The sequence below is a fragment of the Ailuropoda melanoleuca genome, chromosome 8, assembly GCF_002007445.2.
Source record: "Ailuropoda melanoleuca isolate Jingjing chromosome 8, ASM200744v2, whole genome shotgun sequence".
Lineage (NCBI taxonomy): Eukaryota > Metazoa > Chordata > Mammalia > Carnivora > Ursidae > Ailuropoda > Ailuropoda melanoleuca.
Genome location: NC_048225.1, coordinates 20,220,571 through 20,246,336, shown reverse-complemented (window position 1 = coordinate 20,246,336; position 25,766 = coordinate 20,220,571). Strand labels below are relative to the sequence as shown.

At 54.5% G+C, this 25,766-nt stretch overlaps 2 protein-coding genes across 4 annotated transcripts in view; one reads left to right on the top strand and one right to left on the bottom strand.

Annotated features, from left to right (window-relative positions):
* TMEM218 (transmembrane protein 218) overlaps nt 1-8,931 on the top strand; it is a 29,374-nt gene extending 20,443 nt beyond the window's left edge. Inside the window, exon 5 of one of the 2 annotated variants that reach the window (XR_002143675.2) lies at nt 6,664-8,931. The gene's annotated coding sequence lies outside the window, so the exon portion shown is untranslated. Of the gene's footprint in view, nt 1-6,613 lie in introns of both variants that reach the window. The other variant, XR_004627068.1, reaches the window with a different exon arrangement.
* Nucleotides 126-23,871, bottom strand: SLC37A2 (solute carrier family 37 member 2). 2 transcript variants are annotated; one of them, XM_011230755.3, is made up of 18 exons: nt 23,348-23,871; nt 11,670-11,751; nt 11,105-11,198; nt 10,895-10,973; nt 9,727-9,862; nt 9,199-9,275; nt 8,154-8,320; nt 7,552-7,595; nt 7,103-7,255; nt 6,670-6,760; nt 5,196-5,258; nt 4,767-4,852; nt 4,210-4,258; nt 3,936-4,009; nt 3,592-3,670; nt 3,352-3,449; nt 2,990-3,054; nt 126-1,198 (listed from the first exon to the last, which is right to left on the bottom strand). In XM_011230755.3, exons 1-18 carry the CDS (start codon nt 23,404-23,406, stop codon nt 1,183-1,185), a joined length of 1,512 nt encoding a protein of 503 aa, XP_011229057.1. In that variant the 5' UTR covers nt 23,407-23,871; the 3' UTR covers nt 126-1,182. The 2 variants fall into 2 exon arrangements, with proteins under 2 accessions (XP_011229057.1, XP_034521929.1); XM_034666038.1 differs by lacking the exon at nt 23,348-23,871 and adding an exon at nt 14,090-14,762.
* Between the last annotated feature and the right edge of the window lie 1,895 nt (nt 23,872-25,766).

The window sequence follows — 25,766 nt, the reverse complement described above, 5'->3', positions numbered from 1 at the left end:
CCCGCAGGCCATCCGTGGTCGCAAGTACCTTCTCATGGAAGCCCACATATAAGCAGCCCCTACAGAAGGACCCGACCACCCATGCGGCCGAGTCAAGCCCGAAGAAGGACAAGCAGAGGCAAGGCTGGCTGGAAGCATCTGTATTGTGCTGACGGGCAGCTTCAGAGCTCAGAGAGAAGTGCCAAGAGCTAGCCTGGCATGCCACACTCTGGGATCCGGGGAGGCCAGGAGAAGGACGGCAGGAACACGGGGCAGAAGAGGCAGGCCGCAGAGAGCTCCGGGCCACTGACCACGGAACTCGGGCCTGCAGGAGCCAAGTGGCCTTTCTTCTCGCTAGGCTCATCACCCCGGGGCCTGTGCTCAGGGCTAAGTCCTTCCTCCGTGCCCACTATCTACCCCGTTCCCAGAGGAGGGCTAGCGTGCAGTGAGAGCTCGGTCATCACTGGCACGTGTGGTTTTAGTCAGGCCTGCCCCGCTCCCGGCACTGTCCTGGGGACACAGAAGGCTGGGATGAGACTGGGGCCAGGGAGGCCCTCGCGCTCCGGGGCATCCCAGCCCCAGGCCCAAGAGTGATGCCTCCCTAACGTAACATTCATCCCGTAGGCACCTCCCTTGCCTCTCCCTGGTCCTGGCCCTGGAGGATACAGTGATAACACTTTAATTGACTCGGGTCAGGAGTCAGAAAGAGGATCCAGTGCAGGGTAGAGGAGGTTCCAACATGGGAAATACACGAGAAAACTGGCTCATGGGCAAAGGAAGGAAGTGAGGCTGGGCGGCTCAGAAATAGGGTCAGAAATGCACCGATAGGTACAGGCTGATCACTGAGGTGCAAATTCCACATGGGAAGGAGAGACACATCATTGCCGGGTCTTGGCCCATATCAAGCCCCTGCCTTCTGTCTTGGAATCTGAACAAGCAAGAGTCTGAGCATGTCCTTCCCTTACTGAGCTGGAGACACCACTCAGCTCTGATTCCCACTTCTGCTTGCAGCTTCCAGAGCTCAGGGCCATGAGTCCTGCATTCCTCATGTTGGCAGTCCCTTCCCATGGAGAACCTCCCAGCCCCCCAGCGGTCCTGTCAGCCCCTCTGTGGCAGGTTCCATTGTGTTGCCCCCCGTGCGGGGGTCGGGGGAGCACTTTGGAATCAGCTGGGACCCTCCGTGCTTCTCTTCCAAACAGGGTTTCATATCTCTTTATACCTGTAGGAGGGGAGAGAGGCAAGGGAAGGGAAAGTAAGACACAGACAGGTTCATAAGCTTCCGCCCCAGTGGTGGGGACAGGGAAGGCAGGTGTGTAGGGTCCCTTAATAATTGCCTCTCATCCCTGTTCTCTGTCATTAGGGCTCCCTTTCTCCCCTTCAGCGGCAAGTAGCAAGCCAGGATGATACTGAATACCTTGCCATGTTGGTACCACCTCTGCTGGTTTGACAAAGGGGATCACAGACCCCATCCTGTCTCAGCCTCAGATCACCTTGTCGGGCGCTTCGGGACGCGCACCCCACGTTATACGCATAGGCCTGTGGAGGCTCAGAGGATATGCCCACGGTCTTATGAACGCAAGTGAGCCGAGAAGTCAGGATTGCCCAGGGATTTCTGGTTCTAGGCCCAATGACCCCCCTGCCTAGCAAGTTCCTCTGCTTCCCACACACCGGCCTTCCTCAGAGGCAGCCCAGCTCAGGCTGGCAGGAGGACAGAGAAAAGCAGGCCCCCCACACACTGGGTTCAAATTTAGGCTCTGCTGAAGGCTTCAGGCCCATTCCCTGAGTTCTGAGCCTCTCTTCTCTCACCTGTAGATGACAGAACCGACCTCTCAGGGTTGCTGAGAGGTAAGCGCTGTGTCTGAAGGCACTCAATTCCAGGAGCAGATGTTGACTAAATATTCATCCCCCCCTCCCTGCTGCTTTTCTTCCCCTCCCAGTCTCCCCTCAGGCCTGGCCCAGGAAGGCAGGCGGAAGGAGCACCAGTCCCCTGGCTCCCTCCTCAGAGCAGGTGGGATGGACACTCTGCTTAGGCCTCCTGCTCTCAATTTTTGTCCCCCTGAACCTAGAAGACACCATCCTTCAGGGGAAGAGCTTCCCCGATATGGTGCTGGTCGCCATGACCCCAGGGGCTTCTCCCACACGTTTACCATCCAGGACCAGGTCCACGGCTCCGGCCAGCTCCCCATTAGCCAGAGTCTTCTGCTCAGAAAGAGAGCCAGAAAGGCCAGAGACAGCATCACCCTCAGCACCAGCACACAGCCCAGCCTCTTGCTGGCTCTGCCTCAGCCACTAACCTATCTGTGTGGCCTCCACACCCACCACCACTGGGCAACAGACAGAGGACACAGCAGCCAGCCACCGGGGCTTGATTTGAATTTCATCCCAGAGGCTTTGATTGGTCGTTGTTTTGTCTGTACACCCCAGACAGAGGGGCCAGATGATCCTGGCTTCTGAACTTGAGGCACATAGGGCTCAGAGTCTGAGTTCAGAGGGAAAATGATTGCCCTGGATCTTGCCTCTGTCCTAGGGGTACAGCCAAAGCCCTGCCACTCCCCCTAAGGAGAAGAGTCTGCCAACCTCTGTGGCAGCTCGGGCTCCTTAGGAAACACTTCCCAAGCACCATGCTCTGCTCGGGGGAGAGTCTTCGGAGCTGGCCCCCCAAGAAAAAAGAGAAAGTTGGAAAAAAATCATATTGGAGGAGAGAGGATTTGCATGCAGGCCCCACTCTAACAGCACACGTGCCACCAACTTGAAGAAAATACTCACAAAAGTCATGGGACTTGAGGAAAATACTACCGTGGGTGGGTTAGGGCCAAGCTAGAGCTATGGAGACATATGAGGACAACAGAGGACACATCAGCGGGGTTGGGGGTGGGGGGGCATGGAGCCCCTCCCGGGTCCGGCCCCAGTCTGCGCCACAGGGGGGCTCAGACTGAGCGCAGAGCAAGCGAGCACTGGTTTTTCACTCCTGTGAGAAGAGAGGTGGGGCTAAGCTGTCTGGAGGACTCACCTTCTGTCTCTGCTCAGGGATGACTTCCAGGCTACGATCTCTTTGTACACCAACCGGCAGAGGAGCTGTGGGGAGTCGGAGGCGCAGAGGGAGGGGAGGGCGACATTAGCATTGACTACATGGTCAGTCCCCAGAGCCGGGTGACCGGGGGAGTGGGGCTCCAGGAGGGAAGGTCATGGGCACACAGTTTCATTTGGCAGGAGTTCACCCACGGGAAGAAAGTGGTTCTCAGGGTAGGGCAGCTGTTCTCATTGTCCCAGAGCCCCTCGTGGCCAATGCTTTGGACCTCCAGGGGTCCAGCCTGGCACGACAGGCCATTCGCCCCCACCAATACCCATCTGTGTACCCCCGAGAACTCGTACCAAGCAGGCCAGAATGTCGGCGGAGATGAGCATGTAGAAGACATTGTTCCAGCCCGTGGGGGAAATCAGCCCGGCCAGCAGAGGCCCCAGGGCCGCACCTGTGCAGAACACAGCGTCAGAGAGGGGCCCCCAACAAGGGGCCCTAACCTCCCTGCCCACCCGAGGGCAGCTTTCCGAGAAGTGTGCCCAAGGCAAGGCTCGGGGCTCAGCTGCCAGGGGCCCAAAGCTGGAGTCGCAGACCTATGGACCCTGTGCCGTCGATGATGGCCGTGACCGTGGAGAGCGCCTTTGCATTGCCCTTCAGGCTCTGATGAGTTCCCTGGGGAGAGAGAACAGAGTGGAGAGACCCAACCAGAGAGGCAGCACCAGGACTGGGCTGGGGCTAACTTGGCGAAAGGCAGCAACTGGGGCTTGGAGTCGAGAGGAAAGGGGGGCGCCAATGGCAGATTCTGAAGAGCTTTGAGGACTTCCTATACCAGGATCTCTGTGCTTCAGGGAGGGGATGTAGGGTATTGGACCTGGAGACCCCAGGCCCTGACCAAATGCCCAGAGTCATCCCCAACTCAGGAGGGCAGCCCGCTTACCAGGTCAGCAGAGACCGCAGTGGTGATGAGCGCGTAAGGGCCGTTGACCAGGGCCCCACAGATGATCAGCATTACTGGGGCAGTGACAGAGACAACTGGTTAGGGATGAGGGGCCACCTCCAGCCCCAGCCCCAAAGCAGGTGAGCCCTCCCAGGCATCAGGCTGAGAACCTCCACTTCTTTGTGCCTCCCACCAATGCCCCCAAGGCAGCTTCCTGGGCCCCCAAGGCAATGCTCTTCCTGTGTGTTGGCCGGACTTGCAGCCACCTCCTCACCTATGGAGTTGGTAATCCCGTTCTGACCAATGTAGTTATACAGGAACATCTGAGAGAGGAAAAGGGAGCGGCAGGGTCACACCCAGTCTTCCCCCTGGGCTGCCTGGGTTAGACTGGAGCCCAGAAGTCTGGCACACCCTCTCCTGCTGGGGAACCCCAGAGGCCACCTTACTTGTTTTTCTTCTCAAACCCAGACCTCTTGGTCTTTAATGGTCCCCGGGATGGAGGGTCTAAGATGGGGGAAGCTATACTTTCCTATTTCTCAAAAAGGCTTTTCTCCTATCTAACCTTAATTTCTTATTCTTTCCTGGGCCAGGAAGTTTAGCCACTGTCCTCCCCCTTCTCCACCAAGGCCAAACCCTTGCTAACCCCTTTCCAGAATTCTCAGTCTGAATCTCTGTTCTGTGCCACCCCTGGCTTCTCCTCCCCCAGCATGCACATGGAGGTACATGCTGGCGGAGACAGGCATGTGCATAAACGCGCAGGTGCGCAGACATTTCAGCAGCCCGCACAGGTACATACGAGCATGCGCACTTTGCTCTTGCGCGTATACGCACCATGGGGGCGGCCAGGATCAGCATGATGCAGCAGGTGGTGGCCCTGCCATTGGTGTAGTCGGAGATGAGCCCCGCCATGATGCCGCCTAGAACACAAAGCAGCTCACACACTGCTGCTCCAGGTGTGACCACGGCCTCCCGCTAGCGTGGCACCCCGAGCTTTGCCCCATCACTCTAGCCCACACTAGCCTGGGCATGGGCATCCAGAGCTAGTGAGCTTCTCCCTCTGAAGCCCTCCCTGCACCCACTGCTTTATGGGAAGATCAAACACGAGGATCAACTCTCTCAGGGCTGCCGAGCTGGGCGGGAGCCCTTTTTTTCTCTGATGCCACCTGCCCAGGTATGTCACATTGGACCTGTCCCTTCCTTCTCTACCCCCACAAAAGAAAGGGAGAATACTGCCTAGGGCAGCATGGGGCAGGGCCTCACCCATGATGCCACCAACATCGAAGAGGGTAGACAGGTCCCCAGCCTGTTTGGCACTGAAGTGAGCTGCAGAAAACAAATATGTGGTCAGACCTGGGGGCTCAGAGCAAACGTCGTGGAATGCCACGGCCAGAAAAAGCCCTACAGAGCATCTGACCCAGTCCCACTGCCTCCAGTTTCGGAGGAAGGAGCGAGGACCCATGGGAAGCCGTTGGCCAGGGTCACAAGTAAATCTGCAGGAGTCTGAGACAGGATGCCCTTTCTGCCCCCCCACACCATCCTGTACTTCCTTCTCCCCTTGCAGGTTGGCTCTGACCTCTCAGAAAAGCCATCCCCTGAAAGCACTGGGGTCTGGCTCAGGAGAACCCTGTCCCACTGGGCCCCCTTGGCCCGGAGGCAGGGGGAGGGGGCCCAGCTGCTCTCATGCAGGTGCAGCTCAGCCAGCCCGGTTCATGTTCTGCTCCCGAGCTCCTGGCCAGCCTCCACCAGAAGCCTCTGCACCCATGTGAGGTCTCTGCTAATAAACAGAGCCAGGAAGGAGACTCACAGGCGGATGGGGACCCCAGGTCCCAGGCCTTGTCCTTGGATTAGAAAAAGGAAGGTCCAGAAGCTGGAACTGTAGCCTAACCCTCAGGGTTGACTCATACTCTGAAGTCGGCACCAAGGCCACACAACAAAGAGTCCCAGTGTCCACAGAGCTTGCCTGGTGCACTCCCTCTATCTTTGGGAGAGGCCCTGGACGGGGCTGTTGGGCAAGTTATGGGCTGGGATTTGGTCTTGCGTAATCCCCACAGCATCCTGTTTAGAGCAAGTACAGAGCATACAAAGCAGCCTTGCCCTCCCACAGGGCTTAGAGGGAACAGCACAGCCCCGGGGCAGAGGGCTTGGGCCCTGGCAGAGCTTGGAGGGCAGGGGCGGGCAGGGGAGAGTGGGCCCAGAAGGAGGGCAGTGCCGCTGACCCAGGCACCAGGCATCAATCCCGGGAGCCTCCTGGCAGCCCCTGGGGAAAGGAGAGCAGTGGTCACTACCAGGCTTCAAGGCAGTAGGGTAGTTCACCAGGCCCTCTTCCCAGGGGTGGGGGAGGCAGTCAAAGACAGACCTGTCCCTACACCATCCAGTCCCTCTCATCTACGAGCCAGACAGGCTGGAGGTGGGTACTCCTATACTCAAGGCTGGAGAAGAAGTTAGGAAGGGTTACAGAACACAACTTTGAGTTCCTAACCCCCAACTCTGGACCAAGAGAAGAAAGGTGGCTGGAATCAGGGTCTACAAAGTAGTGTGCAAGGTCTAACTTCCAACTAAAAACTAAATAAACAAAAATTTTTTATAGAGTTTCCCTTTGCCCTAGGAGAGGTTCCGCAGATATCGTGACTGTATCTGGAATCCCGTGCGTCACGTGACAGATTTCCTCTCCCCATCAGAGGTGGCCTTGGCCCCTCGGAGACCCCGTACCCCCCCTTCTTGCCCTCAGGCTTACCCACGTTGAAGATGTAGAGGGGCAGCCAGTAGAGGAAGGTGTAGCTGACCAGCTTGGCAAAGAGCAGACACAAGGAGAACTCGACCACACCCTGGAAAGCATGACAGAGGGTGTGATGGAAAGGCATGCAAGACATCCTTGGCCGGGGGAGCCCCAGGAGTGGCTCAGCACCCCCCAGCTCCGCCACCACCAACCGCACAAAGCAACCTCAAGGACATCTCCAATCGCGATCAAAGCCATGTGCCTGTGTTCAAACGCTGTGTCCAGACAAGCCTCCCATGTTGCCCTTCCCAAGTTGGCTACTCCCCCGAAGCACCTCATAGAAAGACATTCTGGAAGCCATCGATCACCTGGAGCATCCCCCCCATCTCCTGACATCCAGCAGGGACATCTAGAGAGCCTCTCGCTTCCCTCCGTTCCGCAGACTTCTCACCGGGATCCGGAGCGCCCCCAGGAAGCTGATGGCAGCGGGCTGCACGCTTGGCTCCCTGGAGCACCTGGCCGCGCTCTCCAGGCTGCTCTCCTTGTTAGTGCAGGGATCGTTGCCAAGGTCCTCAGCGTAGTCCTGGTTCTGTTCCAGCCCATCCTGAACAGAGAGGAGCCCTGGATGTGGGCACAGCCAAGGACCACCGCCCAACAGCTGGGGGGTCACCCGCGTGAGAGGTAGAGGCTCCCAGGCTGGAGGGGTTATGCGCCCCCTCCAGGATCGAACTACTGTCCTGCCAGGCCCACTCAGGCTATCGGGGAGCCCGCCCAAGGGCCTGACACTGAGCCTGTGCTGTAACTGCAGCCACACGGATCCCTCCTCCCACTCCCTCATCCTCTCTGGGACCTGCCCCTGTGGGTGGAGTAGCAGGGCAGGGGGCGGGCTGGGGGGCTCACACTCGTGTGGTGCTGGGGAGCCGTGCAGTCCACATCTTCTGGGTCTGAAAAAAAAACCAACCTTCTAAGAAGCTTCCCAGAAGGCCAGGCCTCACCCGCTAAGTTAATGGCCAGTCCACTTCCCAGCACGAGGGAGCCTGGAACCCGGGCTTGGGAGGCACCTTCCAGGCCTGGCTGCCCTAACAACCGGTCACCAGCGTCATCAACTGCTTTGTGGACTTTCATTCCCTGGCTGCAAAGTGGCCACACTGCCAGGCTGCGCTGTCTCCCGAGGCCATCAGGGAATGCAGAACAGGACAGCGGGTAAGGAGGGTCCCGTCCCCTCCGCCCACCCCTGCTCCCACTTGCCGAACACAGCCATGGGCCAGGCATCCCGACTGCACAGCTCACTGAGCCCTTAACCAGCCCTAGCAAGTAGAGGCACTTCTGTTACAAATGAGAAAACTGGGGCCCAGAGGGGCTGCTTGCCCCAGGCCACACACGGGTCCTCCGGCTCCGTGACCAGTAATCCTCACCCTCGAGCCAGCTGCCTTCTCCCAGAGCCCAAGAGGAGAAGGGGGAGCTCAGTTCTGAGCCCCATAGGGAGGGAGGGGTCCACTCACATTCGATGAGAAAGAAGAAGGTGATGACACCCATGGCGGCTGTGATGACGCCAGGCACCACAAACGACAGGCCCCACTGCTCATTCACCCAGACACCAGCGATCAGGGAGCCCAGGATGTTGCCCACGGATGTGTGTGAGTTCCAGATGCCCATGATGAGGCCCCGCCTGGAGGGGAGGGAGGGAGGATAGGGAAGAAAAGGGGAGAAGAGAAAAAAAAAAAAGTCAAAAGAGAAGCACGGTGTTCATCACAAATGTCCTGACCAAGTGCAAAAAGCTGGCTGCCTCCAGCCTCCAAGCCCAAAGACAACCAGTCAGGGAGGTGCGGGAGGGCTGGCCTGGTGCCAAGCGGGTGACAGCAAGGCCTGGGGTCCCACTCCCCTCAGCCAGCAACCAGAGCCGGCTCACCCAGGCCTTCCAGATGGAGCTCTCCCCACCCTGAGGACATCCAGCCCCACCCTTCTCTTCCCTCTTGTCCCACGGCTGCTGCTCTAAACCCCCAGTCCTCAACCAAGGCCACTCTGCCTCCAGGGGACAGAGGCAAGGTCTGGAGACTTTTAACTGTCCCACTCCAGGCGTCATACTGGCATCTAGTGGGCAGAGACTGCTGAACGCCCTCCCCGTGTAAGGTTAGCCCCACGGCAAGAACGATCTGGCCCCAAATGTCCAGGAGGGCTGAGCTGGAGGAACCCCGCTCGAAAGCGACGTTTTTTGTTTTTGTTTTTGCACAAAAGCCAGTTTAAGTACAAAATTATGATAATAAAGTTTTATAGGCTTCATTTTTGTCTTCATGAAAAATGGAAATCCATCTTTTATGAGGAAAATATGTAACTAAGTTGGCCTGTTTTATGGACTAAAACCGTATCCATGAGAAAATCAGTAATGCTTTCAGTCACTAAAACACTTAATTAAATGTGAAAGTCTGCAAGACGGACACAAGTTTCTAACCTTTCACCCTGAAATTATACTAGGGGCCGTGAGTGACCGCCTCACTGCCCACAGCCTTCCCAGACTACCTCCCGCTCCTCCTCCCTCCCCACACTCACTTTCCCTTCCCGAACCAGTTGCCAACGCAGGTAACCACAGAGGGCCAGCCTGTGGTCTGGGCAAGTCCATTGCAGATCTGCAGGGAGACTGGAGGTAAGTGGGACAGGCCTGGGCCATGCCGCAAAGCCCCAGTGCCCCCTCCCGGGCTGCGGGGCCCTCCACCGCCCATGCTACAAACACCCCCTTCTCACACACACACACACACACACACACACACACACACACACACCCTAATGCCACGAGTGGATTTCTCCTCTGGCCCAAGAGCCTTCCTGCAGAGACCGAGGCCCTCAGGCGTTCTCAGGGACCTCAGGGTAGTGCTCTTACCCAGCAAGCAAATGCCTGATCTGCATGCTGGGGAGAAGTGGGAAGAAGGACCCTGAAGCTTAACAGGGGAGCACTGGGCTGGGAAGGGGTTATGCATGGCCCAAATCTGCCATGACCTGGGGTGGCTGGGAAGGACTAGCGGCCTCCACAGTCCTTCCCACGATGGAGCAGTGGTCTGAGTGCAAGACGGAGGCTCGTACCTGGATGAGCACAAAGTACCAGAGCATGTGGATCTTCCAGAAATATCCCAGGCCAAAGAGCGAGGTGAAAAGGCCACTGAGCAGCATTCCAGCTGAAAGGTAGTAACGGAGGGGGAGCCGCTCCCCAAAAATCCCACTGGAGAAGAGAGGTGGATTTGTGGTTGATCACCAGCTGCGTCCTCAGCTCAGCCCCCTGCTTCCTCCCCCAGCGCACCACTGAGCCAGTGACCCCAGGCCCGAGTGACCACCGACGACCTCTGTGCTGCCTGCCACCTGCCAGGGAGGCCCACGGGGCTCCGCTCACTGGACTTCGCTGCCTTCGTTGCCACTGCTGAACATGCTCCTTGAAATGTTCTCTCCTTGGCCTCCTCACCCCCTGCCCTTGGCTGACTGCTCCCTCTCCCTAACTTTCCCTGGGGCACAGTCCCTCGCATCAATTTTATGGCTCTAGCTACCACCTCCATGTTACGCAGCTCCAACCGGGTATCTCCCATCCTGATCTCCCCCCGCGGGATCACACCCAGAGGCCTTCCAGACATCTTAACTTGGTTGCCCCAAAACACGTGCAGCTCAGCACTCTAAGACTGAACTCCCCCTCCTCCTTCCCCACTCAGTCCCTTGGCATGCACCCCTCCTCTGAGTGAGGGCGGCACCGCCATCCTGTCACTGAGCCACCACACTGGTTTGGACCCAGCTGCTGCTGAACCGGGCACCTCCGTGAGGCTGTGAGCTGTTGGGAGGCAGTACCCTGCCTTCTTCACCTTTGGTTCCTGGCAGCAGACACCAAGCTGGCTATGTCAAAGCCACGCTTGCTGGGCTAGTTTAGGCCCCGGAGAGGATGGCGGGTTTCCTAGCCATTTCTGCATCCAGGGCCACCCATGAAGGATCCCCGTTCAGAGAAAAACCATATTCCAGCCATACCACTGCCACTGTCATCTGACAGAATAACCTCCGAGGTGGCATCCAGGAGAGGCTTTCCAGGGAAAGAAGCTGCTAAGAACGGGAGTCTGCCAGCGGAAGGCGTAGGCCGAGCGACCGCGGGAAGGAAAGGAGAATGGCCAGGGGCTGGTGGTGTGTGCCCTCGTCTTGGCCTCCTATCCACCTGGGGGAGCCATCAGCTCTGGGCCACCCCACTCTGGGACAGTCCCAGGCTCGGCCCGGCCCTTACCTGATGAACATGCCGATGGCATAGGCCACAAGGAAGGCATTGTCCACGGCCCCCAGTAACTCCTTGTAGTTGTTCTTATCTGGGAACAGATGGGAGAGACAGAGAGCTGGTGCTTGGCTGCCCCTGCAAGAAGCCCTTTCTGGCCCCACACAACCTCTTCCTGGGGCGGGGAAATGACCGGTGGGGAAGAGCAGCACGCCCCGTTCCTACCAAATGGAGCCCAGTCACACCACGTCGTGTCATTGAGACTGTGGCTGTCATTGACGGGCTTGACCAGCTCCGAGCAGTTCTGGTGCAGACGGCTCTGAAGAGGCAAGAGGGTGCACAGGTCAGGGGTCATCTCCCAGCGTCAGAGCCCACTCAGCCCAGAGACAAGCAAACACTCTCCCCCCTACCCCCCAACCACACCAGCACCACTGCCTGCCCGCTGGACTCCGTGCTCCTTCCTCTGGGATTTCCTCCTGCAGGAAGTGGCTACGGGGGCAAGTGGCTGTGTGAGACCCTCAGTGAAGGGCAAGGGGAGTCTGAATAAAGCCCGAACAGCCCAGGGTCCCTGCCCTCCCGTTCCAGCCACAGCTGGCAACACTGCTGTCAAAAGGAGCACCTCGGGAAAGTTCTCTAGGAAGAACGACTACAAAAAGGGGGGCTCGGCCATGTGAAGGCGTCGCCTCCATGGCTACAGTTAAGGAACAAGTTCCAGACCATTCTCCTAAAATTTATTTCTGTGGGGGCCCGGCCTCTCCTGCCTTCTTCCTTACCGCCAGGCCAGCCTCACCTTGATAACGCTGATGGGCTTCCTGGACATGTGGTAACAGGTGTAGATGAAGAACGTGAGCAGCAGGATGAAGCCTCGGAACCTGCAGGAAAAGGCGGGCGTCTGGCTTAGCGGGAAGCCGTCCCAGCAGGAGCTCAGCCGCAGGATCCCACGGGGCTCACTCTGGCAACCCCAGGGCCTCAGCACCACCGACACTTGCACTCAGGGTCCCCACCAGACACAGGTTCCTTGGGACAGAGGCCAAGGGGAGGGTCGGAGCAGATGCCCGGAGGCCAGGGGGCTCAGAGGGCCCTGTCTCTCTGGTCCCAACACCTGAGGCCTTCCAGCAGAGCTAGCCAGACCCCTAGACAACACAAATTATGCCCCCCCGCCCCCCCGACCGCTCTCATCACCTCCCATCACCTCTACTGTCCTGTGACCCCACTGAGGTCAGGATGCCCCTGTGTGTGCCCGTGTACGCTGTGGAGACAGGGTAACAGCCAAGCAGAATTGTTTTTAAAATACCAGAAATGGTGGAAGCAAGTGGGGGGCTGCCACGGCCAAAGGGTCTGTCTCTAACATGAACTCACTACTCCTCTTAAGCCTAGAACACGGCAGGCACGGCAGCTGTGGCAGCCCAGCGAGGGCAGAGCCCAGACGCCGCTGGAAACGTAGCAACAGTGGGAAAGCGGAGGCCGGAATCCACATCATCTTCCCAGGCCCCGTCTGGTCCATCCCACTGGACAGAAGGGTCATTCTTTCCATCTGTGGCTCACACATCCCACGTGCCCTCTCCTTCCCCCACTTCTCACCCCAAGGACCGGTCTGGGATGGAAAGAACAGTTCAACCAGGCACCACTCAAGTGTCCTCCCCACGGCCGGCCCCTGCCCTTCTCCGAGGGTCTGGGGGAAGGGCCTCGATGCCCTCCTGAGTCAGTGTCTGCTTCCCCAGCACAGCGTCAGCTGAGCTGAGTCAGCAACTGGCCGCCGGGAAGCGCATGGAAAATAGACCTCAAAATGGAGCCACAACCCAGGAGAAAGGGGCAGGCATTAGGAAAGATCCGGAGCCTTGGGTTATTCAAGATCTCATGGTGAAGGACGGGGAAAGGGAGGAGGGGCCCTGAAGCTCTTTCCATCCGTCAGCTCCATGAAGCTAAGGGGCAGGACATGGGAGTCTCATTCTGCCCTCTTTAGGGCTCTGCCTCCGAACCCCAAACTCACTTCCCCCAAATGTGTCATGAAGGCTACCACTGGTGAAATACAGGGGAATTGCAGAAGAGCCTGCTTTTAGCTTGGGCTCCCAGACCCCTTCTTCCTTCACCCCGGACTTGAGCTTCCTACCTGGGTTCCCTGACTCCCCTCTCTCCACGACCTCACGGTCACCTTCTGAAGAGAACCAAGTCACACGCGCCCCCCCTCTGTTACATGGCTTAATATTTCTCCAGTGGCTCTCCATGCTGTTAAGAACGAAGTTCCAACTAGTCAGCCTGGATTTTACGCTCGTCTCCGAACAGGGCCCTCTGGCCAACAGTTCCCAAGGGTGCATGGACGGTTCCCAGAGGCCCTCCAGGGACTGGAGTTCTCCAGGGAACGTGGGGTCACTCTGAGTGACTGTCACAGTGACTGACATCAGAAAGCTTAGTGGCAATAATATTTCCGGGGTCCCACCCATCAGCATATGGCTCACGCCTCCTAGTTTGGGGACTTGTAGAATCTGGGGGAAATTCTCTCAGGGGATTTGAAGAGGGTGCCCGGCTGGCCTTCCTCAAAGAGTAATGGCTAAAAGGAAACTATGGCCCAACAGATAGCTGGTCCAGTGCCCTGTCTGGGAAGCACCCAGGGCAGGAAAAAGCTAAGTGTTTTGAGGGATGCCTCTAACATATCGGGTAACCAAACACGAGTTCCTCGATCTTTTATCCCCCTGGTTTCCTCAGCAGTTGCACGTGGATGAGGGCACCAAGCGCATCTCTCTCAAGGATAGGTGAACCCAACAGGACTCTCCCTCTAGTCCCCAGGTCCCTGTTGAGCCATCTTTAAGACCCCCAAGGACTCAGCAGAGCCTAGTGTGGCTGCTACATGGACGCAGCCACATGGAGACAAATCCGATTTCCTCTGCGTCTGACAGATCCCTGAAGCCCACTGAGGCCCCCAGCTCTGCCTGTTGTCCCGTGACGGGCCCAGCAGTGAGGAAGACCTTTGCCAGCCACAGAGCCTGGTGTCGCCCGGGAAGCCCTCCCAGGAGCTGGTCAGAGCCAACGAGGAACCCAGCGATCTAGCACCATTCCCAGCAATCCTCCCACACGCCCTCCCCACCTCCACTCTGCTTCAACCCGGAGCCTGCAATGAGATGGAGCAGAGACTCTGGCCTGCTGGGGTCTGCCCAGATGCTCCCTGGGGAGCAGATAAGGAGGGTCAGTAGAGGCCCACACAAGAATCCTGACCTGTGAGATTCCAGCCTTGCCTTCCTCCAGGGGCCTGGCCTGCTCTTTCCCCCAGCTCTGACCCCAACCTCCAGTAGAAAACCTGACACCCAAGACAGCAGAAGAGTCATGATTCGGCGGCGGGGGGCGTGGGTAGGGGGGCAGGTGTAATGTCCGGCCTGGCATCGGTGCCCTCTGGGACTTCCTCCCTGGACTCCAGAGAGGCGCGGGGAGGAGCTCAGAGTCCCATGGCTAGCTGGGCAGGGCGCCCTTGGAGCCAGGCCTCCTGTTCGTCCAATCCACTTCCCATTCCACAGTCTTCTTTCCATTCCATTCCACTTTGGCAGCTATTCTGAGAAAAAGGCCAAGGTGCCACCGTTCAAAGAAACCTGGGGTCATTGATCAGACAGAGGGCTGAGCTAAGCTGACCAAAGGCTGCCGGACTCAGAGTCTGTCACAGGAAAGACAGTTGAGGGGCTCCTAGGCGTGTGGAACCACAGGTTTCACTTCCCTTCTCACGAGCCCTTTCTTCAGAGTCAAGAGGCCCCGGGAAGGGAGCAGGGGACATCTACACAGTGGGCCCCGGGGGGCTGTGAGGGGAGGGATAGCAGCCCAGGTGCTGGGTCAGGCTGGGCGATGAGGCCCCCAGACGGTTTCCGGTGAGGCCGGCTGCCCCATGACCCTCTAAATCTTTATTAGCAGAAAGTGGCACTTCTTAGAGTCCCACCCTCCCCCGACCCAACACTGGTTACTCAGTAACCAAGTTAGATAGAGAGGCGAACTAGCTATCTCTTAACTACTAGTGGACAGTCCAACTAGCGACCTTATTAAGACTTGGCACTGGGATTTCTTCTGAGGTAAGGACAAGGATCCATGTGTCCCAAAGCAGCAACGGGTTAAAAACAAACAAAAACCCCATAGGACCTATTACCACCCAGTACAACCACCAAAAACTATAGGAAACAGCTCAGGAGAGGGACGTTGGCCTTAGGAGGTGGTGGAAAGAAGCCCCTTTCCCCAGTGGCTACGAGGTCAACCCCAGTACTTGCTTCCTCGCTTTGCAACCACATTGCTACCCTCCCCACTCCCCGTAAGGCCACTGGGGACTTAGGCTCCCTCATCAGCCATCCCCTACGTCCCCATGCATGAACCAGGGGCTGCTAGCAGATGTCTGGGGCTGCTCAGGTAGCCAGGTGACAGACTGGCTGCAGCTGCAGGTGAGCTTGGCACTGGCCCTGAGGAAATGGGACTCAGTGGCCTATCCTTGGAGGTGCTTGTTCTGGGACTCCGCAGATCTGGAAAGGATAGAGGCTGGGAACAGTAAGAACCGGGCCAGTGGTGAGACTGCCACCACCACCCTCCCCCTCTGCCAAATCGTCCACGGCCCCTGGGAGACATCCCGGTAGCAAGAGGCCAGCCTGGAAAAGATGCCACAGGGCTGAGGCCAGAGCCAGGGCTTCAGCACACAGGATGGGACGGGGCAGGCCACGTCTGCGAGGGCCCAAAGCCCTCTTGGGGCAGAAAGCCAGCCCAAAGAATCCTCTACTTGTTACCTTCCTCCAGCTGGGACTCAGGAGTTTGCTCAGAGTGATCAGCCTGACTCAGAGCTTCGTCCCAAGATCCTTTCCAGCAAAGGGAGCAATTGGCAGGTGGCCACAAGAAGCCCAGGACTTTATAGGATAAATGAGTAGATAAGATCGTGATCACTTTCGGGAAAGAGGAAAGCTTGGGGAAGGAGGTTCTGTAAGGAACTCTGAGTGCTCAGATGGAATGAAAAGACATGGCTTTCAGTGACAGCGTGATGTTTTGCTTAGGCAACTGGAAACCTCTGGAAAAGTCTGAGAGTTAGAAGGGTTTGGAAGAGGTGGTCAACGCTATGCAAACAGCACAGACAGAAATGTGCTGAGGATGGCAGAGTGGGGGTCCCACCCAGCAAGGTAAGATGATGGTCTGCCCCTAGAAGCCCAGCCCCATGCCTCACCTTCATCCACCCCGGGCCCTGAGCGTGAAGGATCCAGGGTACGAGGCATGAGCCAGGGGCCAAGAGGAGAGCAGCAGCACTGCCCCCCACAACACACATACCAACTCAGGGACAGTCAGATGGGGGGGGGCGTGGGCTTCAGAGGCTCTGCCCCTGGTATCTGTCCTCCATTCTGCTGTTACTTTGGGATAACTTTGCTCCGATCTCAGCACTCAGTTTGAGTGGAAGCAGTAAGGCCTTGACCAGCCACATCGACCATTCCAGACCCATCCACGGGCCCTAAGTCAGATACCCTCCCCAAAGCCAAGGGAGATATGAGTCTGCTCTGCAAGAAGGGAAAGAGGAAACGGCAGGGAGGAAGAGGAAGCAGAAGGCAGCTGGGGAGAAGGCAGCAGTCACGAGGGGGGAGAGGGGAGCACCACAGGGTCATATGGTCTGTGATGAGCTCTGACCCTGAGCAGACCAAAGGGTTGGGGGCGGGGATAATAATGTGTCCCCCAGTTTCTCCTCTCGGCTTTCCAGTCCTTTCCAGAGCAGCCCCTCATCACCACAGCTCATTTTAAGGAGCCCTTTTTGTCGCCCTTACCAAGCACTTGTTTGCAGTTCCCAGGAAAGTCAGACAAGACAAAGCTACTCAGGCAGCATCAGGGCCCCAGCAGAACAGGGACAAGAACATCAGACCAAAAGAGGCTGAGTCCTGCCACTGACTGTGGCCTTGGGCAAGTTGTTGGACTCTCTAAGCCTCAGTTGGAAATTCTTTAAATAAGATCATAAACTCCTGCACGCAGGAGTTCGAGGATTGGGTAAGCTACAGCAGGTGAGGACCGAACAGCGGGGTCTTCAACGGGTTTTTACCCATTGCTGCTTTGGGACACATGGATCCTTGTCCTTACCTCAGAAGAAGTCCCAGTGCCAAGTCTTAATAAGGTCGCTAGTGGGAGTTCACAGCTCCTGACTTCCTGCCTGCCCAAGGCCTTCCTCCCCCCTGATTCCTGCTCATCCAACCGGTCCCTCCTCCCACAGGCTCCTCTTCTCCTTGTCCTGAGTGCCTCTCCCTCTCAGGGCCCCAGGAAATGGGCCCAGCCCCGTAAGCAGCAGCCACAGTCATCTCTGGCGAGAGGCCCATGTTCCCAGCTGCCCCCAGACGGGCCCACGCAGACGCTAGGCCAGCAGGCGGGCACCGGCCAGGCCCAGGGCTGGGAGGACTCCCAGGCCGCAAAGGCGCTCTCCACCCCATCCTGACACAGAGGAGGAGGGCCAGGAGTGACATCTCCCCGGGCAGAAACCTCTCAGGTTCTGGCTCTTGCTCGCACACTTCCGGCTGCCTGTCTCTGTCAGTCAGGTCCCCAGGGGCCGCTCCTCCCACAGCCCTCACCCCGCCAGCTGCAGCTACATGGCGTCCGTCCCCAACACACCGGCTGTCTTCCCTTCTGTGCACTGCTGGCTCCGTGGCCCCTGCTCAGAACACCTCCACCGAGTCCCAGGCTGCCTTTCCCTCCTCCTGGGGTGGGATCCCTCCCTCCGTCCACAGAAAGGCCCAAGCCCTTGGCAGTGACCAAGGACTAGCTGGAAGCTGGAAGCTGGCTGCTGGGCCTAGTGCTTTCCATATCTTCTCATTTCATTTCACCAAAACCCTGCGGTGTAGGCACAGTGTCATTTCCATTTTATAGACGAGGACATGGAGCCTCAAAGGGATTGAGTGACGTGTGTGAGGCCCTGTGACGGCTCCCCTCCCACACTCGCAGCAGGAGGACAGCGGAGAGACCCCGGGCCCGGGCTCAGTCATGTGCTAACTATGCGGGGCTGGACAGGCGATGAAACTTCTCTGTGCCTCGTTACACCACGTGTGAGGCGGGGAAACAAATCATGGCCTTGCGGTGAACTACAAGTCAACAATGTCTGGGGCAGAGCAGAAGAAGTGAGTAGAAGGATAGTCGATATTTCAGGCTTAGTCAGCGCTTCACAGGAGCCCGGCCTGGTCTGAGTACTTGACACGCTGCACCTCACGTAATGCTTCCAACAATCCCGTGAGGTAGGCAAGGCTGGCAGCCCTGCTCGACAGAGCTCGGGGGAGCCCAGCCTCCCGTGTCCTAGCCCAGGAAGTCCTCGCTAGGTCTGCTTTCCTCACTTCTGCCTAAATGCCCTCCCTGGGGGCACACGGAGGCAGCAAGTCTGAGAAGAGTCTGATCCTTAGTTGCAAGAAGGCAGGACCAGGTCTTAATCGTGACGGCAAGCCCCAGAGTTCCAAATAAGAATGTGTCTACAGTAGGCACCACATTCATGTTTATTTAGGGTTTGGTAGGAGTCCAGACCTACACCCAGCAGGAAAGAAGGAAAAGGACACTTACTGAGGGCCCTGCCTCAGCCATGGGGAGTCAAGGGTGTTCGCATATCATGTTTATCCTCCAGAACCCACCTGATTTTTACTGACGGGGATACCAAAGCTTAGAGAAGTTAACTGCACAAGGCATACAGTTGAAAGGATTTCAGTCCAGATCGGTCTTAAATCTGGGAGATGTTGGAGAACACGGTACAGAGTCGAAGTCATACTTTAAAAAGTGTGCACCATACTTTAAATGACGTGTGTGCTTGTAGAAAGCTGTGTTAGGTGTATTCATGAGTTCTTCTAAAATGCTGGGGTGGGACAGGCTGCTTATAATTATCTACCCTTCCCAACCCTACTTTCTCTAAAATAGAAGTTCCTCTGGTTAAAGGGTATAATTAATATATATGAATGAAACTCTATTAGGAACAATAGTGGCAGACAGGTACCATTTGGCATACATAGTGATGAGATATGGGTTTTTTTAATAAGAAGAGAAAAAGAGAAGTTTTATCCTAAAGTAAAAGACCGGTCATCCCAGAATGAGAAAGAAGACAGCAGAGCACAAAACCTGAATGGATAAATTTATAGAAGGTTTGTGAAAAGAGAATTTGATTTGCTTTGGATTACAGTATGTGCAAATAATAAGTCTGAAAATAAGTAATTATGTTACAGTTTTGTCCAAATCTGTCTCAGTTTTCATTTTATTCATATTATTTTCAAAAAGAGGCTGTGGTTCCTTTAGTATCAAATATGTCAATGCAAAAGTAGAATTTGGGGGGCGCCTGGGTGGCACAGTGGTTGGGCATCTGCCTTCAGCTCAGGGCGTGATCCCGGCATTATGGGATCGAGCCCCACATCAGGCTCTTCTGCTATGAGCCTGCTTCTTCCTCTCCCACTCCCCCCTGCTTGTGTTCCCTCTCTCGCTGGCTGTCTCTCTATCTCTGTCAAATAAATAAATAAAATCTTTAAAAAATAAAAATAAAAAAAAGTAGAATTTGGTTTTCTCTCTGTTAAAGTGACAAAATTTTCTTGAATGTTGGTTATTGGTCTGCTCCAAAAGAGAGGTTGTAAAATGTTATTCTTTCACCTCTCGGGTCATGTGCCTAGATGGCAAAAATCTGGTGTCTTGCTGAATAATTTCCCATACTTTTTAAAACAAAGATTTTTAGGAAACAGCTAAGTTTCTTTACAATGTTACCTTCCATGCTTATTTTTTAAAGTATTATTGTCACTTTCAAATAGGTAGATAAGAAAAGTTTCTTAGGCACTCAGGATAAGCATTCAAATGTCCTAACAACTTCTAATTTTTTGCCTTCCCCAAATCAAGTCCTAAATGCAAAATAAAATAAAACTTTCTGGACATCTTTCATACCTAAAACGACCAATGAGATGTCCAAGAGGGCCCCTGGAAAATCTGCTTTTTCACTTTTTAAAAAGAAAGGTGCTGCAAATCATTGGTTTTATTTGATATGTTGCTATTGACCAACTGCATGGAAATAATTGTGAAATCAGAAGACACACTCAGCCTCCTCTAGGTTAAATTTCTAAAGGTAAAATGTTATTATTTATATAAATATTTTACAAACTGTATGCTCCAGGAGATGTTCCTCCAGATTTCTCAGCGCCCTCTGGGTCCACAATCTCCTGCTATGTATCCACGCCCCGGCAGTGCTCTGCCTGACGGTAACAATATGGTGCGACCAGTCCCGATTATGGTTCTGGTTTAAAATGTTACCTGGGCTGCAACCTTACTTCTTTAATTTGAATTGAACATCTTCTAGGTCAGTGGTTTTCAATTCGGGATGTACATCAGACCTTCCTATATGGAGTTTTATTAAAATACACAGGTGTGGGGGCACCTGGCTGGCTCGATAGGACGAGCGTGTGACTCTTGATCTCGGGGTCGTGAGTTTGAGCCCCACGTGCGGTGTGGAGGTTACTTAAATAAAATACGGATGTGTAGGACTTACTGCAGACTTACTGACTCTCCTGAGTTGATATTCTTGGTATACCCTTGGTATATTATAGAAATTATATCTCAGGATTTTTAAATATCCCAAGATTTTTTTTCTCCATACAAATTGTGTTCATCCATTTTTATAAACCAAGATGTAACGTTCACCATCTTTGAATTTGAATTTTACCTTACTATGTTTCTAGACATTGTCTAGATTTTTAATTGGCTTGATTTTGTTTTGTATATCTCAGCAACAACCACATTTCCTAGTTAGCCACATTATTCTTGTCATGAATTCTCATCAGGTTGTTGTTCACTTTTGAAAATTACCATAATAAGCTAATTCATGCCTTTTTTGGTCTCTGTCACCTACAGACAGTGGCTTTGTTCTGATGCTTCCCAAAGGTTCTGTGATCAGCTATAGGCCAAAAGTTTTATCTTTAGCAACCGAGAGTTCTCAGAAAAGCACTGTACCAAGTGCTTAGTCTTGGCTCCAGGCCTCTCACGGTATTGCTTACGCATCTTTAAGAACATATCAGCAGACTGAGTCAGGATTTCCAGAACTCTAGTGAGGAAGCAGACAGGTCTATGACATTGCTAACCCAAGATTCAGTGGAATGAGAATCGCACAGGCCTAAGAGAACTGATGAGGGATGGCTGTCGTTTACATTCAGAATATTATTGATGTTACAGTGTTCGATTTTCTGGAAATAATAAGGAAGCCCTTTCAGTTTCTTCTTCAGCCATGTACAACCCATAACAATTTAGTAGATTCTGGTTTTGTAAACTAAAACGAAACACTTGCAAATATCTTATTCTCCCCACCAGACCGCCCTACCCCCCAAATTCAGAAACTTTTGTTGAGTCTTCCCGCTTTTCACAGGAATATATTTATTAGCAAAAGCTCAGTAAGAAACTGCTCCTTTGTTGTTGTTCTTTTTTAAGTGGATTCCATGCCCAGTGTGGAGCCCAATGTGGGGCTCCAACTCACGACCAGGAGATCAAGGCCTGAACCAAGATCAAGAGCCAGATGTTCAACCGACCAAGCCACCCAGGTGTCCTGGTTTTTTTTTTTTTTTTTTTTTTTTTTTGTTAACACGGATGTAATTAGAAAAATTGATTATATAACCAAGGTCTTACGTGGAATGTCATATTTGACAATGATGATCATTCAATCAGATATAGCCAGCCCCTTTTAAGGAACTAAGTTTGACTGCATGGAGCCAATACTAATAAAACCCTCCCAAGAAAACTGGCTTACTGTGTTCCCTTATAGGCAAATAAGGAAAGTCATTCCCTGGCAGGCCCGGGACACTTAGGATATTTTGGGGACTTCAAGAAAAGAGGAATTTGCCCACAGCAGGTAAAACCAAGGGTGAAAACCAGTGTCTTGGCTTCCTAATCTCAAAACAGTAAATAATAAAGAATAATAAATAAAGGCTTTTCAAAGTCCAGTCTAAGATTTCTTATGAAAACTTGCAGCGGAGAAACTTAACAAGGCCTATATCGTAGATTAACACTCTTGCTGTACCTACATACATAATAAGATCAAATCTAATGAGACTGGCCTTATTTTGTGATCAGGAATAATCTTTGCAACTAATTTTGATCAAAGCAGGGGAGACTTTAGAAAAAAAAATGTTTCCCTGGGAAACTGTAAATTGTCTAGAGGACACCCCTCCAGTTATCAGATTCTAGCCTTTCCTTGACTCTGGGCTGTTTTATAAATCTTTGCAGTGGTAGGTAACTGATAAGTCATACAAACCATGTGTATGAAATGACACTTTCAAATTAACAGTCTTTTTTCCCAACCTGTGGAAAAACCAGTTTTGTCTCCATATTCCTGATTTATAAATGGGCAAGTTCTTCAGATTCTTTTTTAATTGTGGTAAAACATACATCACATGAAATTTACCATTTTTAAGTGTATAGGTCAGTGGCATGAAGTACCTTCGCACTGTCGTGCAGCCATTCCCACCAGCCATCCCCAGAACTTTCCATCTTCCCAAGCTGAAACTCCGTACCCATTAAGCAATCACCCCCCTTTCCCCCCTTCCTGGACTTTTTAACTGAGCATAACATTTTCTGCCTCTCGCATTATAAGCAAAATAAAATCCTTAACACATGTTCATTGTCTATCCTATCAGAGTCATGATTTCATCTTTTTGTGAAAAATATTTTAACAGCCCTAAACTGAAGAAGGATCAAATAAGTAATGTAAATGAGTGAAGAGGCTGGAAGTGACTGAGGTTGTCACCAGTGAGGGCTGTCCCCAACTGACAAGCATCCCAATGTGCCCAGGACAGAGGCGGTTGGGTATGTAGGATTTTCCGTCTTAAAACCAAAAAGTTGGTCATCGTAAGGGCACCCACCCTACCTAAAGGTGATCCTCAACCCCCAGTAATAGAATTTGGGAATTTAGGCCTGGCGTTGCTAAAACCGTTTCTCAAGAGAAGCTCGGGATCTGGCTATTTATGTTAAATTTTACCACTTGTCAATGATGGCAACTAACACAATGTTCAAAAAACACCGTGTAGACCAAGCAAACTACTGCGTGTGGCCTCTGATGGAGAGGGAGCCGAAAGCCCTCCACCCCACCGCACCCCCCAACACGGTCAGGAGGAAGGCTACTACAGAAGCCAGGGGACTCCTTGGTGGGCTGACGGTTCAGCCGAGGAGCAGCGGCGGCTTTGAAAGGTATGTCCCTTCGGCCCGAACCCCCTCTAGGTGAGGTCCCAGGACCACGGGGTTCTGGTCTCTATATGATCTAAGGAGTAGAGAGAACAAAAGGGACACTCAGCAACTCCAGCAGCCACTTTATCCGCCGCTCCACCCGCCCCTGGCCTCTGTTGCCCAGCATGCAAGCCGGGGTTCGGTGGGGCGTGCGAGGCGGGCTGTCCTCCGGCACCCGGCTGTCCCCCGCCCGGCAGCCGTCGCTCCCGGCCCGCGGCGCTGCGGACCCGGCGGAGAGCTGCTCCGGGGCGCGGCGCGCCTCCCTCCCCCAGCCCGGCTCACCAGCTGTCCCTGGAGAAGGTGCGCAGGAACCAGACCCCCGGAGCCAAGGAAGACCGCATCGTGCCCGGCCGGTATCCGAAGCGGAGAGGGTGGCCGAAGGAGGGCGCGGAGCCGGCGCGTGTCCCTCGCTGGCAGTCGTCCGGGTTTAAATGCCCCGCGGCCCGGCCCTCCCCGGCTCGGCAGCCAGACGCCTGGAGCCCCCGCCCCCTTGCACCTGAAGGCCCTCGGGGTCGGACCCGGCGCAAACTGACCCGCCAACGTCCGGCACCTGCATGCTCTCGGGCTCGGCCTCCCGGCTAGGGACCAGCGGCCCTCGCAGCTTCTGGGGGCTCCTCCCGCTTTGCACTTTCTGCCACTTCCCGCCTGGGTACCGAAAGCGGCGAGCGCAGACGAGTCAGCCTGCGGCGACCTTCCGTCCGCCCCGCAGCTGGTTCCTGCAGCGCCCTTCTGCCCGAATAGGAGCGGCTCCTGACACACGCCGGGAAACCGAGGCACGCGGGGGGACGCGTACTGACATGACACTGATCTGAGAGCAGGTGCGCCCTCAGAGGACGGGAGGTTTTTCAGGGAGTTACACTATTGACCCAAACATATCTCTCACCCCAAAAGGGGGCTTCCTGTCCCACTCGGATTCCAGGCTCTGCCTTGAGCCAGACAGGACTCCACCACTCCCCCTCCCCAGGGAGACTGGCCTCCCTCTACTCTTGAGGGGACAATCTTGCAGCCATTCCTGCTCTCCCTTCTGGAGGCCAGCAGCCAGGCAGCAGTGAAGGAGCACGGAATTCTGTGCTCTTAAAAGTGTTCCTCAGGCCTCCAGCCTGAAGATTTTCAGGGTGTTTCCACCTATATAAAGAAGATACTGAGAGATCTTTGGATATGAACCCAAGGGTGAACTAGACGGGGCAAGACAGGAAGCACTGGCCTGGAGAATAAAGTTGTGAAGAGAACATAAAGTAGGAACGTGTCCGTGCAAATTGGTTTCCTCCCTCACACCACCCTGCCCCTAACTCCTAGGAGTGCTCAGGCCCTATGTGCAAGGTCAGAGAAATGGAGCAACAACTCCGCCAAACAGGTCGGGGCCCAGATTCACGGTGCTTGGCTGTTCCCAGCCCTGGGATCAAGCGTAAAGAGTTAGTAAGCAGCGCTGTAAGACCCCGTTAACGCCGGGCAGTCGGGGGGCAGAGGTCTGGTGGCAGAGGTGAAGACAACAAGCAGAGGTCAGAGGTAAAGGGACAGAGGAAAGAAGGAGCCAGTGCTAGTTTAAGTGGTCACACGCCGAAGAAGAGCACAGAGAACAGCAGCTAGCTTGATCCTGAATTCGGCCACTCACTGTGCCGAGATGTCCGTTCATTTTATTCTTACCAGTCAGTGAGGTGGGCATTAACCATCTAGGAAGCATGAGTCTATGTCCTGGTTTACCTGGGACAATCCCAGGAGACACTTGCTGCCCCAGAATGTATGATGGACCAGTTCTGGGGTCAGTAACACCCAATAGACATGAGGCCTGAAAGCCAGCAGGTGAAGGGGTAGAAAACAAACTAGAATAATCAGCTGAAATCCCCACAAAGACGGCTACTCGTTTCTCAGGTACTGAAGGGAAGGGTAAAGTTGAAAGACAAATAAGCCAAGAAAGCCGCTGATGTTACTTGACGCTGGTGGGGAGGGGACCTGGACAGGAATGGAAGGGACCATCTCCAGGGCTCCAGACGGGCTACCCAGACTTCAGTAGCGTGGGACATCTGTGTGTCTATTTCCGACAGCAAGAAGTCAAGGAATAAGACCTATGACTGCTCGTTTCACAAGTCCCTCTGGAGACATTGTTTGTGCCTCCCAGGGGACCAGGCTTGTCTGGAACTCTCAGAGAGACCTTAACAATACACCCTCCTGGTGGTATGGTGATTATTCATAGAGTGCCAACAAGCAGCTGGGAGCAGGGCCAGTCCTGACATAGTCTTCGCCTTGTTCCAGTTACTTCCTGTGAATTCCAGCCATATATCCCTGTTCAGGGGCCAGGATGGCAACAGGAACACTCTTACCAATGTTCCTTACTTGCTCCTGGGGGTGAGCTGGGCAATCTCTCTGCTTCCTGCCGCTTGGGGGAGTGACAAAGAGGAGGTTATGGCTCAGATATTCCTTTCACTCACCTACACCAGCTCTCTACTCTTGACTCACCTTTCTGTTACGTGGCCCCCCTTACACACACTCCCCAAACCCTGCAGGGTATGGACAGTAGTATCCGAAGGAAATAAGGAGGGAAGCGACAAGTTACTGACTCTGAGGCTAAAGGAAAAGCTCTTCAGTTCTCATTGTGGGTAGCCCTATCATTTGTCAAAAATACTTGCTATGCTTTAGTATCAGACTCTTGTAGGACAGGAGCCGGCCCTTAATGGCCTTTTTGCCCATCAAATGCCAGTTCCTA

Excerpts from the sequence above, each read along its gene's own strand:
- SLC37A2 (XM_034666038.1), bottom strand. The coding sequence starts at position 14,397 with ATGGAAAGAAGACTGTGGAATGGGAAGTGGATTGGACGAACAGGAGGC. Across the intron at positions 7,596-8,153 it reads CTTCTTCTTTCTCATCGAAT|ACCCAGAAGATGTGGACTGC; the intron begins GTGAGTGGACCC and ends TTTTTTTTTCAG. Across the intron at positions 7,256-7,551 it reads CTCCCCAGCACCACACGAGT|GATGGGCTGGAACAGAACCA; the intron begins GTGAGCCCCCCA and ends CTCTCTGTTCAG.